Raw genomic sequence first — 16,690 nt, forward strand, 5'->3', positions numbered from 1 at the left:
CCCAGTAATTCAGAGAGTCATTATTACTAGCAATCTATTCACTCTGAGGAAAAAGTGGAAATAATCTATTTGTATCATTTAGTAGAATCCCTTCTAAATATTACTTAATACAACTGCAATACTGATGAAGATTATTTCCCATTAAATATGATAATATTAAGTATTTTATTTTTTAAAGCATTTTTAAAAAGATTTTTTATTTATTCACGAGATACACACACACACACACACAGAGAGAGAGAGAGAGAGAGAGAGAGAGAAAGATTGAGAGAGAGATTGAGAGAGAGGCAGAGGCAGAAGGAGAAGCAGGCTACATGAAGGGAGCCCAATGCAGGACTCCATCCTGGGACTCTGAGACCTCACTCTGAGTCAAAGACAGACTGCAGAGCCACCCAGGTGTCCCAGTACTAAGTATTTTAATGGTGACTTTTCCTCAATTGCTTAAATAACTTTCAAATTTTTGGCTTATTAATTTTAATAGTAATTTGGTAAAGTAGGAAGACAGTAAGAAATATCTTAAATTGAATATATTATTCTAAGATAATTTTATTTGGCAAAACCAAAGCAGTGAATGTGAGACGTAATCATCTATCTTATATTATTATCTGAATATATGTTTGTACCCTTTAAGTAAAATATTGGTATAGTCAGAAAAAAGTTGAAAATATTTTTGCATCAAAGCAGTTTAGACTCGCTTCTTTTGTATAGTAGAAGTACTTATTTTGTATTTGAAGTTCACACTATCAATATACTAAGTTCAAAATTCATGAGTTCTCATGTACTATTGGTGAGAATGCAACCAGTGCAGTCACTATGGAAATAGAAAATTAAAAATAGAATTACCATATTATCTGGTAATTGCACCACTGAGTATTTACCCAAAGAATATGAAAACACTAATTCAAAAGGATATATACACCCCTATGTTTATTGCAGCATTATTTACAATAACCAAAATATGGAAGCAGCCTAAGTGTCCATGGATAGAAGAATGGATAAAGAAGATATGACATACTAAAGTAAACCAACCAACCATGAAAAAGGAAAATAATAAAGGATCAGAGAAAATCTTCAGAAACAGTCACAAAACAAGTAATAAAATGACAATAAATACATATCTATCAGTAATTACTCTGAATGTAAATGGGCTAAACGCTCAATCAAAAGGCATAGGGTGTCAGAATGGATTATAAAAACAAGACTCATCTATATGCTGCCTACCAAGAGACTCATTTCAGACCTAAAGACACCTGCAGTTTGAAAGTGAGGGCATGGAGAAACATCTATCATGCAAATGGATGTCAAAAGAAAGATGGAGTAGCAATACTTACAGCAGACAAAATAGACTTCAAAACAAAGACTGTTACAAGAGACAAAGAAGGACACCATATAATCATCAAACAATCCAACAAAAAGATATAACAATTATAAATATTTATGTACCCACTATAGGAGCACCCAAATACATAAAACTGTTAATAGCAAGACAAAACAAAACAAAACAATAAAAAACAAAATGTAAAGCAAGTAATCCAAAGAAATACAATAATAGTAGGAGATGTTAACACTCCCCTTACATCAATGGACAGGTCACCTAAACAGAAAACCAACAAGTTAACTATGGCTTTGAATGATACACTGGAACAAATGGACACACACACACACACACACACACACACACACACACCAAAAAATAGACTCTTTATTACAGAGTACTGATGGTTACCAGAGGGGAGGTGGGTGGGTAGATGGGTGAAATAGGTGAAGGAACACAGAATACTGTATAGAATTGTGGAGTCCCTATATTGTATATCTGAAATGATTATAACATTGTATGTCAACTAAACTGGAATTAAAATTAAGCAAAAACAACAAAATTCATGAATTTTGAACTTATTTCATACATTCTTCAAAGAGAAAAAAGTCTGATTTTAGAGAGTGAATTATAACACTGTGATAAATCTGGTATCATTTTGTTTTATACAAAACAAAGTATTTGTTTCATTGAAAATGGCAGAGAAAATCCATGTTAGTGATTCAGAATGAATAATCAGATCACAATCGAAAAGCCAGAGGAAATAAAATTATTGGTACATGAGTATATAATTTATCTTAAAAAATATTTATTTAAATTCAATTTTCCAACATATAGTAACACCCAGTGCTCATCTCATCATGTGCCGTCCTTAGTACCTGTCACCCAGTTACCCCAATCCCAAACGCTCCCCCCTTCTGCAGCCCTTTGTTTGTTTCCCATGGTTAGGAGTCTCCCATGGTTTGTCTTCCTGTCTAATTTCTCCCCACTCAGTTTCCCTCTTTTCCCTTATAGTCCCTTTCACTCTTTCTATTCCACCTAAGAATGAAATCATGTGATAATTGTTTTTCTCCAATTGACTTAATTCACTTGGCCTAATATTCTCCAGTTCCATCCATGTCAAAGTAAATGGTAGGTATTCATCCTTTCTGATGGCTGAGTAATATTCCATTGTATATATACCACTCACTTGGGTTCCCATCTTTCATTATTAGTGAGATCTTATAGTTCTTTGGGTACTGAACTGTTGAATGTCCTCCGTGGAGCAGCTCAGCATTTGCCCTAAGTAGTATTTATTCAATGTGGAATGGCCTCTTTAATATTTCCACCTTGTTTAATATTTCACCTGCTAAAATTGAAATCCTATCTGGGTCTTTGTAAGTTAGCACTAGCCCATTTGCCTAATACCAAAGAATACCTGGCCATTTCCACTTTCCTTTAATCTATTATGCATATTGTTGACTGAACACTCTCTTGGAAAATCTCAAATCAAATCTAATCTAACTTTTCTGCTTCAAATTCTTACTAGACTCTCATAGCAGTTAGGCTACAGTACAATATGGTTAAATAAGCTTATGAAGTTCCACCTAATCTGACACAAACTAATCTCTCCAGTCTCATCCAGAACCATTTCACTCTTCTCTGCTTTAATCGCACTTTTCTCTCTGTTCCTGAATCGTGGCAAACTTTTTCACACCTCAGTGCTTTTCCCCATGTTGCTCACTTCACTATCTCCTTTCTACTCATTCTTCAGGTTTCTTCTTAAATATCATTTTTTTCTTCTCTCTCATCCCCACTGCATCTCATATGAATCGAGCTGAAGTCTAAGAGATTTAAGAATCTCTTATCATGTCTTTACATTTCCCTTCATAGCACTTTAAAATTTTTATAATAATTTATTGTTTTCTATGAATCTTGTTACTGAGTGTCACATTCCCTCCCACCCCCACCCACCGTACTATATGAAACTTTATGAGGGAATATACCATATCTATTTGCCCACGTTGTGTGCCTAGCATCTACTACTAGGCCTGACACATAGTAAGGTTTAATAAATATGCATTGAATAGATAAAAAATGGATTATTTGAGATCTGACTCACATAAAATCTACCTCTGAAGACTACCTACATCACAATTCCTTATGAAAGAATGTCATTTCCAAGGGTTTTATTAATCAGTGTCCCTGCCAACTTACAATTTGTGTTCCTGTAGAACATGTTGTATTAATCTATCGGCGAGCATTTTTGTCTATTTGATCTCAGAACTTACAATCTAGGTTAAGAGTACACCATATGTCATGCACTGCTGTGGTTTATTTTACCATAAGACAGCTTCAATTACTATATCCCATTGTTAAAATTTTGCAATGGATAGCCTTTTCCCAATGTATAATCTCATCATTTCCATATTCAAAACTATTATAGATGCACTATAACCCAATCGTATTTCACAGTTTTCCCTAGCAAGTTAGTTTTTGCTTTATTCAAATTAGACAATTCAATATTCCCACACATATCCACCTCTGGGCCTTTGCACATTTCATTCCTGTCTGCCAAGAGTTTTCTCAAAATTAGGGCTCTATTCTTGGACATCTGTCTCATAGTGACTATCTCTGCCTGATTTCCCCTGGAATTCTTCAAGGCCCATTTCAAATGGGCCCCAATGATCTGACTAGATAAATGCAAATTACATTCAGTAATTCTTATCCATTCTGGGTCCTTGTCAGATTAGTGGATCCCTGGCGACCAAGCTTCTGCTCTGTGAGAGTTTAATAATGTATTTATGTCTTATGATATGTAAGGAGCAGAAATACAAGATAGCAACACACTTGAAAGAGAACTTCAGGGAGTACTCAGGGAGTACATTCAAATGAAAATTCAAACATTTCTAAAAAAATTAAGTCAATAGATCAATCAAAGAAGAAAAATGGTATAAAATGTGACTCTACTTTAGAGCTATGACAGGAAGCTGTAGGATGAGCTATACATGATAAATGTAAACTGCAAAGAATTAAGTGAAAGATTGCTAAGAACCAATTTTTACCACTTTGTACAGTCCTGAAACCATGAATACTAACAGTAAATATATGGGAAATTTTAGCCTATAATGTAAAATACTGGTACAGAAAGTATCACTGAGTAAAAATGGATACCATATCTCCCAGTGGAATATATTAAAATACAAAGGTTGGTTGAAAATTAGTGGTATAAGAGATTTTCAATTGGCAAAATTCTATTTTTCACCTTAGTTAAATTAACAGGCTCAAATGCCTACCCTTTACCTATCCCTATCTTTATAACACTACTTATTTAATATAAGAAAACTTTTTCTTAGCTGAAAATGTAAAGTATTATCATTCTGCCAGGAGCCTGATTTGTTAGCAGCTCAAGAGGCCACATGAAGCTAACCCAAGGGCTACTGCACTGCTGTTTTCCTAGGAGAAAATCTCAAAGATAGTCCCAGTCGTACGATCTCCTTGGCTTTTGAACATTTGGCAGTACTACCACTTTAACATACCAGAGTACGTTAAATTCAGCTCCTGGGAAGCAAAAGTATATGGTATAGCGGAATTGGAAATCTTTCTGACTAATTAAGGAACCATGTGGGAGTTGTGCTCATGGCATTCTCATTTGTAAAGGAAGGAAGAAAGCCTTTACGAATAAGGAAGAAAAGCAAGTGAAACATTTTACTGAATGCACATGCATTTTAGAGCTATATCTTTCCCCTAAAAATGTTCCCGATGAAAATGAAGGCATTGAGCCATTTTTAATTTAAGCATTGGGTCAATTTGATTTTCTCAGGTCAAGATCATTATAACTTCAAAGCCTCTTTGCTTTTCTGAAAACAAATAATATCATAGCCTACAAAATCAGTAAATCAAATTAGCACCTCAGCTGACTAAATTTCTTGATAATAAAAATAGGTTAAAAAGCAGGATATAACTGTTCTTTTCTTTTTAACTGAGTAGTAGAATTACCTGCACATTACTGTAGTCACTACTCCATTTTTTTCTTTTGCTCTGGTCATAGTCCTCTTTTTATTTTATTTTATTTTATTATTTTATTTTATTTTATTTTATTTTATTTTATTTTATTTTATTTTATTTTTTAAGACTCAGAATTACAGGATGGCAGTGATAAACTCTCCCATCCATCTGTTTGAGACAATGGGTTCCAGCATGTCCTAAAGGAGAACACAATCTTGATCAACCCAGAAACTAAGAAATTACATCAACCCTGATGAGCACTTTGATAATATACCTTTTACTTACAGAGAAATCAATCTCAAAATTCCAGAGGGGAAAACATACTTAAATTTAAGTTTTTATCTGTGTTTAAGCTAAATACATATGCACATTAGCAAGTACTTCCTATAACATGTGAGACAATATCTTTATAATACATTTATATACAAGTAAATAAATAACAACAAATATTTTTTAAAGATATGGTCATGTACACTCAAGTGACAGCCTTCAGAAAAGTTCAAATTGTGAATTGCTACTACTACTCATATTGGAATAAAGGCTGGACTTGTAAACACTCTAAATCCTCATTGTTTCATCTGTGTACTCTTGTGTCTTCAGTATCAAAATACCAAGGTCTCTATGTATAGGGCTGAATTACACGATAGCTAGACACAGTCGTTCCCAATATGGTGTTTATACTCCTCTGGACAGATAAAATATACACAATAAGAAGATTATTATAGGTTGAGATGATTTGTGAAGATGTCACAGCCCTCCAAAGGGAAGGGCATAACCAATGTGAACAGTGAAAGGGGTAAAAATATATAAAGGGGGGGTAAAAATTTATAAAGATGTTAACAAGACAGACTCATTTGGTTTGTCGAGAGAACAATAATTATCTGGCTGGAAATGAGGTTTGGTTGAGAGTTTTATAAGAGTTTAAGAGTTGATTTGCATCATTCTTCCTCTACTCAAATTATTTTTGAAGGTCATATTACCAAGACAATGTCTATATTAACCATATTAACTTTATTCTAGCTGATGTGAAATCTGTTTTATTGCGAATGAGATTTGAGTGGATTGAAAATGAGAGCAGATCTTGGTGCTTAGCCTTTTGTCTCTGGTCATACCATTAGCTTATACGAATTTGGAAGATTAGACTGATTAAAAAAGAAAAGAAAAAGATTTCTATGGAATAAGAAATGTATGTGAAAGTGCTGATTATAGTTCTTCATTTACAAGGAAAGGATAAGGATAAGGATCTATGGATTTTTAACTAAAACCAAGAAAATATATTTGCCTGGACTAGATTTAAAACATTATGTTTTAGGTATGATTACATGAAATTATATAATTTGATATAGTTTCATATAGGATTATATACAACTCATTCTATGATTAAGAGACTAGATATATTAAGCCATACCTTCTTATTCCAAAGGATCTTTAATGAGCATCATATAATCTCTTGTGGAGATGAAGAAAATTTTATCATTGTTCTTCTAGATAAAATTAGCTTTTAAATCTCTTATTATTAAATTGAGAATATGACACTTTAAAAATTTATAGAACATAATCAATATTTGAAGCCTAGAGTAGCACTGGCTCACTGTCTTATGCTCTACCATTAGACAAAGCATTGTCTATTTAAAAAAAGAATCAGTGCTGCACCTGTCTTGGATTTATACACTCTACTTTCTGGATCCAGAAAGCTATTCAGTGTATAAAAATATTTCAATTTGATAATTTCCTCTTATATTTAAAGTGATTCTTTGGTCATATTCAAATTTTATATTAAAAACCTTTCATGGATTTCTGCCCATGGACACTGCTGAGTGAGCATCATTAAAGTCATCCCTCCCATTGCTGTCATTTCTAAATCAGAGTCTCCCAAAGATCCTGAACAGCTGCAGAAGTTTGTCTCAGATTTGAGCTTTGAAACAACCAATGAAAGTCTGAGGAACCATTTTGAGCAACGGGGAACACTTACAGATTATGTGGAAATGAGAGACCCAAACACCAAGTGCTCTAGAGGCTTTAGGCTTATCATGTATGCCACTGCGGCAGAGATGGATGCACCCATGGATGCAAGGCTACGCAAAGTGGATGGAAGAGTTGTGGAACCAAAGAAGGCTGTCTCAAGAGAAGATTCTCAGAGACCTGGTGCCCACTTACTGTGAAAAAGACTTTTGTTGGTGGCATTGGAGAAGACACTGAAGAACATATTCTAAGATATTATTTTGTTTTCTTTTTTTATTCATGAGAGACAGAGAGAGAGAGAGAGAGGCAGAGACACAGGCAGAGGGAGAAGCTGTCCCCATGCACAGAGCCTGATGTGGGACTCGATTTCGGGTCTCCAGGATCATGTCCTGGGCTGAAGGCAGCGCTAAACTGCTAAGCCACCTGGGCTGTCCTAAGACTTTATTTTGAACAGTATGGGAACACTGAAGTGATAGGAATCATGACTGACCAAAGTAGGGGCACAAAAACAGGCTTTACTTTTGTAACGTTTGATGACCACTGCTCTGGAGGCAAGAGTGTCATTCAAAAATGCCACACTGTGAATGGCCACAACTATGCGGTAAGGAAAGCTCTATCTAAGCAAGAGATGGCTAGTGCTCCATCCAACCAAAGAGGTTGAAGTGGTTCTGGAAACTTTGGTGGTGGTCATGGAGGTGGTTTTGGTGGGAATGACAACTTTGGTCATGGAGGAAACTTCAGGGGGCATGGTGGCTTTTCTGAGGTGGTAGTGGACATGGTGGTAGTGGAGATGCCTATAATGGATTTGGTAAAGATGGGAACACCTTTGGAGGTGGTGGAAAGTATAATGATTTTGGAGAAAATTTTTGGAGGCAGAAGCTCTGGCTCTTATGATGGCGGAGGCCAATACTCTGCCAAACCATGAAACCAAGGTGGCTAAGGTGGTTCCAGGAGCAGCAGCCCCTATGGCAGTGGCAGAGGTTTTCATTACTGCCTTAGCTTAGCAGGAGAGGAGAACCATAGAAATGACAGGGGAGCTAGAGGTTACAACAGATTTGTGAACTCAGCCAAGGAGAGTGGTGGCAGGGCCTAGCTGCTACAAAGAAGACATGTTTTAAACAATACTCATGTGTGTGTGCAAAAAACTCAAGGACTGTGTTTGTGACTAAATGTGTACAACAAGTCATTTTAGTTTCTGTTCTGTGGAAAGTATAACCATCCTAACAAAAGGTTTTAATGTAGATATTTTTTTTGCATCATCTTGTTGATTGCTACAGGTAATAGTCTGATCATGATGCTCAATAAATGTGTCTTAAAAAAAAATCTTTCATGTACATCAAGTATACCAAGGTGAGTGGGAAATTTCTTATTCTAAATTCATACTGTGTATTGTGTTAAAATTCTTGCTTATTACAGAGGAAAAACTGCACACCTAAAAGCTGCTATTACTATAATTACATGACAGGAAAGAGAATGACAAGTCTAAAAATAGTAGTAGGTTCCCAGGAGTGCCCAAGTATAAGAACTAAGTTGTGGTAGTATAAAGACACAGTATGATTAAAAACAGTTTCATCCCCTGAAGACTAGATGAAGTCCAGACTTACCTAGAAAAGAGAGTAACTACCCAAGGTCAGTTAAAAATATATATATAATACTCACTTTGGGGAGTTTGTCTAGAAAGATATGTTCCAAAGTACATGCCAATCAATTAAAATACATGGGAGTTTTGCATGGAGGGGAAACACAAGTTAAATGTTCAGGGTGCACATGTGATCCAAGAATCAAGACTCCTGGAGGTCTCAATTCCATCAAAGCTCCACAGAGGCTAGGAGGGTAGAGGGAGAATTTTCCTGATGGGATTAGTGAGCGGATTTCTTCAGAGAGAGGGATTGTTCTGCTATGAGTCTTTTTCCCAGCCCCCTATAACTTCTAACACTTGACCTGTAGGTACAGCTTCAAGAAAAGCACTTGAGGATCTCTGAAATAAGATCACATAGTTGGGAGACACGGGTCTGGGGATTGAGTCACATATGAGAGAACCCATAAATAACTTGTAGACAGGGTCTGATCCTGCCAAGGAGTTAGAGAAGGCTAGACACAGGTTCTTTATTGCTTTGGTGATGGAGATAGCTGATTAGTGAGGAATGGGTTAAGAGAAGGATGTAGGGGTGTTTCTCTGTGGACCAGACCTGAGCCATACAGTGGGGCCAGCATTCTATCTTGGGTCTTATCCAAGATTATCTCTTGGCAGACAGAGCAAGAAGCCCAGAGCAGAAAAAGGTTAGAGGTAACTACTCAATTTGCAGGACCTCATCTAGGGAAGTACAGGCGAAAGACTCAATGGGTTTTACCTGAAGAGCTTAAAGGATCTTATAAAGGAAGCATCAGCTCTAACCATCTGCCATACCCACTAAAGGATACCAGCTTAACAAATGTAGCAGATGATTAAAACTGCCTCTTCCCTTCCTTTTCCCCCCTCCTTGTGTCTTTTCCCTGTTAACAAACAGAAGTTCCTAATAGGAGAGAGGGGAATGGAATATGTTTATTCCATTGGAATATGTTTACCTTCCTCATTTTGGCTTCTTGCCCCAAAAAGTTCTGGGGGAGGGATTTTTTTGATGTTGTTCAGAAAAGATGACCTTTGCTAAATAAACTCAAAGTGACAACTGGAAACAAAAAAAATATGATCTCTTTTGGTTATTTCTGAAGTTGAGATTATTCAATATGCTGGTTATAGAAAGTAGGAAGCTTGCTAATGATCCAGAGCAGAGCATCAAGAGAGGTATATTTTAAATGCCACCTGTCTCACACTATAAAGTCTCCACATCTGACAGAAGGGGAATATGTTACTCTCTGAAATGTCATAGAACACAAAACACGATGACCCATGAAATCAGCAGCATACATTGTGATTCAAGTTAGAATTTAATCTGCAATGCTACAGGGTGAACATCATTGCAATTTTTTGGTCAAGAGAGAAAAGATGATGATGATAATGATGATGATGATGATACTCTAGCCCTGACAGATTATCACCATTGGTAAATTGTGGAGGTAGGGATCTCATAATCAGAGGACCAACTGCTACTGCTTAGGATGACGTAACAACTTCGGGTTTGGGAGACTCTGAATGAACAGATGTTCCCTAGGAAAGCAGAATTAAATGACTCTGAGATTCCAAACATGCACAATGGGCTGGATGACTTGCAGTAGACAAGTGCAGTAGACCAGATTTGGATCAACACTTTCACTAGAGCCCCGCAGTTTGGTGAGTGATGGAGAGACAATAGAATGGTATGTTTAGGAGTGAATTCTGGGGTAGGTTAGGTGGGTTGAACACCAGTGCATTCTGAATGGCTATTTAGAATGTATTGGAGCTCACTTTTTTTTTACATCAAAAATATGTTATTAATGGGTATATGGCAGTGAGAATAGAATCAATATCAATTTTACAGTCATTCATGGCAGATGGTTCCAATACACCTACAGATAAATATTAACTACCAAAAAACCCAGTTCCTTCAAAAGTTAAACATGAAATTATTAATGATCCAGCGATTCTTCTCCTTGGTACATAAGATCTCACATTATACTTGTACTCAAATGTTTACAGCAGCTTTATTAACAATAGCCAAAGGAGGAAACAACTCAAACATCCATCAACTGATGAATGGATAAACAAAATGGGATATATCCATACAATGGGGTATTAATGAACCAAAAAAGAAAAGGTAATTAAGCACTGACACATGATACAATTCGGATGAACCTTGAAAACACTTTAAAGGTCATGTATAGTTCAATTGCACTAATATGAAACATCCAGAATAAGCAAACCCATATATATATACACCTATAACCAGCTCTTTCTGATTAGATTGCTCCATATGTCAGAAAGTAACAAAAGAAAGAAAAGAAAAAAGAAAGTAACAAAAGACTACTTTAGTAATATCAAGAACATGATGAATTATGGCAGGCATCATAATACATTTGCTTATAAATGTCTATGATTGCATAGTTGAATAAATTGGGTTTCCAAGTTATTCTTAGCTTATAAAGCAGGTCTAAAAACATAAAAATAGGTGAATTCACTTACTATGACATACAATGGTATTGAATATAATACTGGAAACTGAAGATTTGTTTGTTTTTATGAAAAACATGTACAAATGATGCAGACTAAAGGGAGATGGGAAAAGAGCATTAAAAAAAAAAAAAACAACGTCAACTGGAAGAGAAAAACCAGTATAATAGAAACATATACCTTGTTAGTCTTATCTTAAATCCTGATATAGTTAGCCCAAATTCCTTTGAGTATAAATTTTCAGTCAAAGTCACCATTGTATAAAGTCTCCTCTCCTTTACTATGTGCTTTGTTCTTTCCAATTTAATTGAAGGCTCTATTTTAAAATGTACCTAGAAGCAATTTTTGTGGTTCATCTTTTCATTGCTTCAGTAATACAATGCCAACTTGCTCACTGCAATAGTTGGTGGCAGTGTAATTACATTCAAGGGAAATAAAGTAACTGGGTTCCTTTTCTCCTATTGTGTGATTACAGTGTTGAAAACTTCTGTAAATAAAACAACAAGTGAAACAATCTTTGGCAATTTTGTAAGGAATTATGAGTGTAGTCTGTTATCACTCACGAGGAGAGGTATTCTATAAGTATTTTAATCATTACTTTCAGAAATGCTCTTTTGCAAGGTGTACACTATATACTCCATGCTGTTCAACTAAACTTCTACATTATAAATCCTTCCTTCAGCTATGAAATATTCTTATTTGTCTGTCCCGAAAGTTAATGATGTCTGATCAATTATGTACGTACTGTCCGATTATCCAAAGTTTCGTCCCACACAAAATATTTCAGCATATGATAAAAGAATCCAATGAATATATCATTTAACATATTTACTTTTCTTCTCTCTTTGAAGAAAAGTTTAGAGCAGCAATCATTTTAATTAACACACTGTGCATAAGAATGCATGACAGCAGCTGTTAATGTGCATTTTTAAGACGAGAGGGTGGGGTGACTTGTCTAGATATAAGAGCAACATATGTTCAGCTAGGCATATGATTTATAATATAAATTATGAAAATAATGGAGAGAAACACAGAGGGACATGTGCAATAGCTGCCTATTTCCATTTAATCGCTAACATATTTTTCTAACATATACTAGAGTAGGCTTCATATTATTTTAACTGTTGAAATATGATAGAAAATGATCAATGATAATACTTTAGATCAGCATCATGCATTCTCAAACATATAACTATACTTTCTGTGAATGTCAATTCAGATTTTAAAAAATGCTATTCAAGAAAGAAACTGGAAACAAATGAAAACTATGACAAGCATCTTGAAGAAATCTCAAATTGTCAAAACTGATAGTGTGTTCCTGCTTTATACATCTTATTCCATTATATTTTTGATGGAGTAGTAGTTTAGTTACCTTGAACACTATTAATTTGATTTACAACCTAGCTGATTGAACATATCAGAGATAAAACAAATTACCTTCTCTTGATACTGCCGTCTTGAGGAATCCAAAGACTGGATTAAAGCTGTGGCGTGGCCAACAAACATGGCATAGCAGGTGGCCCCAACAATCATGCTCAGCATGGTAATCCAGAGGTCAGACATGCTGACTGGGGCCTGGGCTCCATACCCGATGCACAACATGTGACTCATAGCTTTGAAGAGTGCATATGAATACTGCTTTCCCCATGAATCATTCTAGAACAGAAGAGAAAAAAGAAGACAGGCTGAGCCATCACTAAAGCAGAATAAAAAGTAAGAGTGACCTATAAACAAAAACATTATAGAATGAGTATGGAGAAACATCCTTGTTATGGGACATTTACACAGACACTCCTTCTTAATTACTACTTAAATGACGTGATTTTTTTTCAAAGCTGCCTACCACTAGGAAACAATCTCCTGTTAATATTATGCATCCCTAGTCAGTTTTAGGTTTGTTGTTTTTAAAACTAAAATTTCTTTTGGGACAATGGTGTGAATGTCATATAAAAATGCTAAGAATGGGGACACCTAGGTGACTTAATAGTTGAGCATCTGCCTTTGGCTCAGGGTGTGATCCAGATGTTCTGGGATTGAGTCCCACATCAGGCTCCCCACAGGGAACCTTCTTCTCCCTCTGCCTATATCTCTGCTTCTCTCTCTGTGTCTCTCTGAATAAATAAGTAAAATCTTTAAAAAAAATTCTAAGATGGGCTCATTCCAAAGTTTCTAGGAAATCTGGTCATTTTCTAGCAATGTATTTGCTAGCTGAGAAATGGTACAGGTTAACATGAAGCTGATGACCTAGGCATAAGATTTTTTATCAAAACTATGATGTTTAGATTTAAAAAATCCAAAGATATATTTGCATAGTCCTTAATTCTATATTTCTTAAATGAAAAATAAACATATTTTGGAAATGCAGGTGTGAATAATGGAAAGACATCCTTAAAGTCTTCTCTCAGAGTAATGTAAATTAGAATTCAAATGTCAGAAGTGATGATGGATGAATTTTGTTGGCTTTTTATAAAATAATACATACACTAAATAAGCAAAATAATATTTTGGCAAACCCTCTGGACAAAAAATTTTAAAAAGCTGACTTCTGAGATTAGTTATTGCATGCCATTTCTGAGTCCTTTCAAAAATTTATTCCAAGCTCAATTCTACAAAAATAAGTTATTCAACATATCTTATCTATCCTTTGATAAAATTTAAAGGATTTTTTTGGATCAATTTATATCAAACCTCCTGGCCCAAGACTTACATGATTTATAAGGCTCAGTGCAAAGTGAAAATTTGGGGCCCTTTAGTTCAAAATGTAGGAAAAAAATACTGTTAAAGATAATAATATATAAATTTTCCCCTTTAAAATATTTTATTACTTATAGTAGTAATAGTGATGAGTAATAACACAAATTTATAAATTTCAAAAAATATTTTTGTGTCAATTATATATAATATAATGAATAGAAACACTGTATTATTGTGATATATTGATTGATCATATAATTTTTCTGGCTTAATTTTCTGCAAATTCAATTTGTTAGGTCTTTAAAATTGATACAATTAGTAATTTCATTTGCAATGATAAAATCGTAAGTGACATCATTTGTTTTGGCTAATGCAAGATCACAAATAATTTCTGATAGTTTCTGAGAAACTTGAATAAAGATCTTTCTGTTGATGCAACTATTAATGGGGTTAAGAGTATTTCATAGATTGTGACAACACTGAGATAAATTTTTGATTTAATATATAAAGTTTAGTACATCTGGAGCTGATGGTTCTAATGGAACAATTTTTCAATACATACAAATTAGTTTCATGTGTGAATGTGATTTTTAATTAAACTTTTTATTTTAAAGTAACTGTAGATTAACATTGCAGATTATTAGAAATAATAGAGAACCCAATGCACCCTTCATGCCAAATGGTAACATCCAGGAAAGTGTGTACAATGTTACAACCAGGAAATTGACATAGGTACAATCCACTGATCCCATTCATATTTTTCCAACATACCAGTACTCATTTGTGTGTGTACTTAGTTTTATACAATTTTATCACAAGTTTATGTGTTCATCACCACAGTCAAGATACAGAATAATTCCATCACAACAAAGATCTTTACACTGTCTGTATACTGAATTTCATGTTGAATGTAAATGTATGCATTGACATTTTAGTATTTCCTCTGACATTTCCTGTAACTTGCTGAGGTTGTGCAAGAAGCCAGAAGTAGTTTCATAATTTGCACATATATATTTTATTCTTTTATTTTCAATTACAAGGAAAATTTAATTAAAAATTGTCCTTTTTGTTAATAATTGTCTCATTTAAAGTTTCACATGAAAACAGTGTTATTTTCCATCAAATGTGATGATCTTTCAATTTAATTTGTATTTCTAGGCTGGTGGTAATTTGCTTTGCAATGTTGCAGGAGTTTCCAAAACTGGACGTTGTAAACTGTGAAAAATTCTAACACTCTGACATGCCTTATTGCAACATTCATATACTCTCTATTTTGTAATAATTTATTGACAAGTTTGCCATCTGAGTTCTGCAAGTGTTATCTTGGAATTTAGGGAGAAGATTTAATATCTGTGTAGATACTGCAGGGACAGGAACGCTGGTAGTCTGCTGTTTTCTCACCAAGATTCCTGTCTCGGCTGGCATGGGGGAGTCACTCCTACCTCCCACAGTCGTGCTGTTATGGTTGCTGCTTCGGGAATTGCTGTTGCCACTGGTATTCTGGCTCAGCCACGTTGGGGACACAGCATTTCAGATTGCTGGGGCATGCATATGCATGCCCTGCTGTCAGGTCAGGTGCTTGCCTTCTGTGTTGCCTACTGTGCCTGCAGGCCTGAACCTGTGGATGCAGAGTTGCCACCCTGCAGCACTGTTGCTCATGTTCGTGCTGCACTGTCTCAGTGGACCTCCCTTACAAAACATAAGTTCACAGATAAAACTATTAAGAATATCAAGATAGCAGCAGCTGAGCTTCTTCATAACAAGCACAGGGTCCTTCTGGAAATGAGTGCCTATGCAAGTATAAGGTAATATCTCATGCCCACAAGGCCTTCCTTGCCTTTGTCAAATTAATTCTTAAATTATCAGAAAGTATTAAGTTATTTAAAAATACAGTGAATATACATAGATCTTTTTTTTCCCATGTTTTAAAAGGCTTTTCCAAAAATAAAATTTATAGATTTTAAAAATAGGACATGATAAAGTTTAAAAGTCCAACTTCAAAAAAATAAAATAAAATAAAAGTCCAACTTCATAAACTTTGGAATTGCATGTGGCTGTGGGCAAAAATTAATCAGCCCCATCTGGTTGCAAGAGTTAATTTTCTTAAACTGAAATTCATTGTTACTTATAAAATGAGGTCATGTTGCCCTATTTATCTATCCATCCATCCACTCATACATGTATGAATGTAAATGTATATGTATGTGTATTTGTATATATACACACGCAAGTGTAAAAATGAGATTCAATTTTAAGAAAATTATTTGTATAGTATATTATACTATGCAGATATTATAATGGACCCATATACAAGGTTTCATCTTTTCATACACGAAAATATGTAACTATTTCCATGAATTAACCTAAGGTTTCTCAAATTGTAGATATTCCAGGAACAAGAAATGGAGTATTCAATGAACAAAGGAATATTTCCCATACAAAGCTTGAATGTACATGTTATTTAAAATGAAGTATTAAAATTGCTGAAATTCAACTCAGTAATATACTGACATACTAAAAATGAATTCATTACAAACCACATTGCAAAATAAGCAAAGGCTTTAATTCCTAAGATCTATTCAAAGAATGAATAAAAAGAAAATAAACTTGGTTTGTTTCTGACTGGCTTTAAATCTCTTCTGGGCTCC

At 34.8% G+C, this 16,690-nt stretch overlaps 1 protein-coding gene across 1 annotated transcript in view; it reads right to left on the reverse strand.

The window, feature by feature from the left end:
- The window catches only part of HCN1 (hyperpolarization activated cyclic nucleotide gated potassium channel 1), a 383,048-nt gene that overhangs the window by 96,746 nt on the left and 269,612 nt on the right, over positions 1-16,690 (reverse strand). The window contains exon 4 of the mRNA XM_041747243.1: positions 12,786-13,004. Coding sequence (XP_041603177.1) covers positions 12,786-13,004 — 219 coding nt within the window. The remainder of the gene's footprint in view (positions 1-12,785; positions 13,005-16,690) is intronic.

This window comes from Vulpes lagopus, chromosome 3 (assembly GCF_018345385.1).
Source record: "Vulpes lagopus strain Blue_001 chromosome 3, ASM1834538v1, whole genome shotgun sequence".
NCBI classification, from domain to species: domain Eukaryota; kingdom Metazoa; phylum Chordata; class Mammalia; order Carnivora; family Canidae; genus Vulpes; species Vulpes lagopus.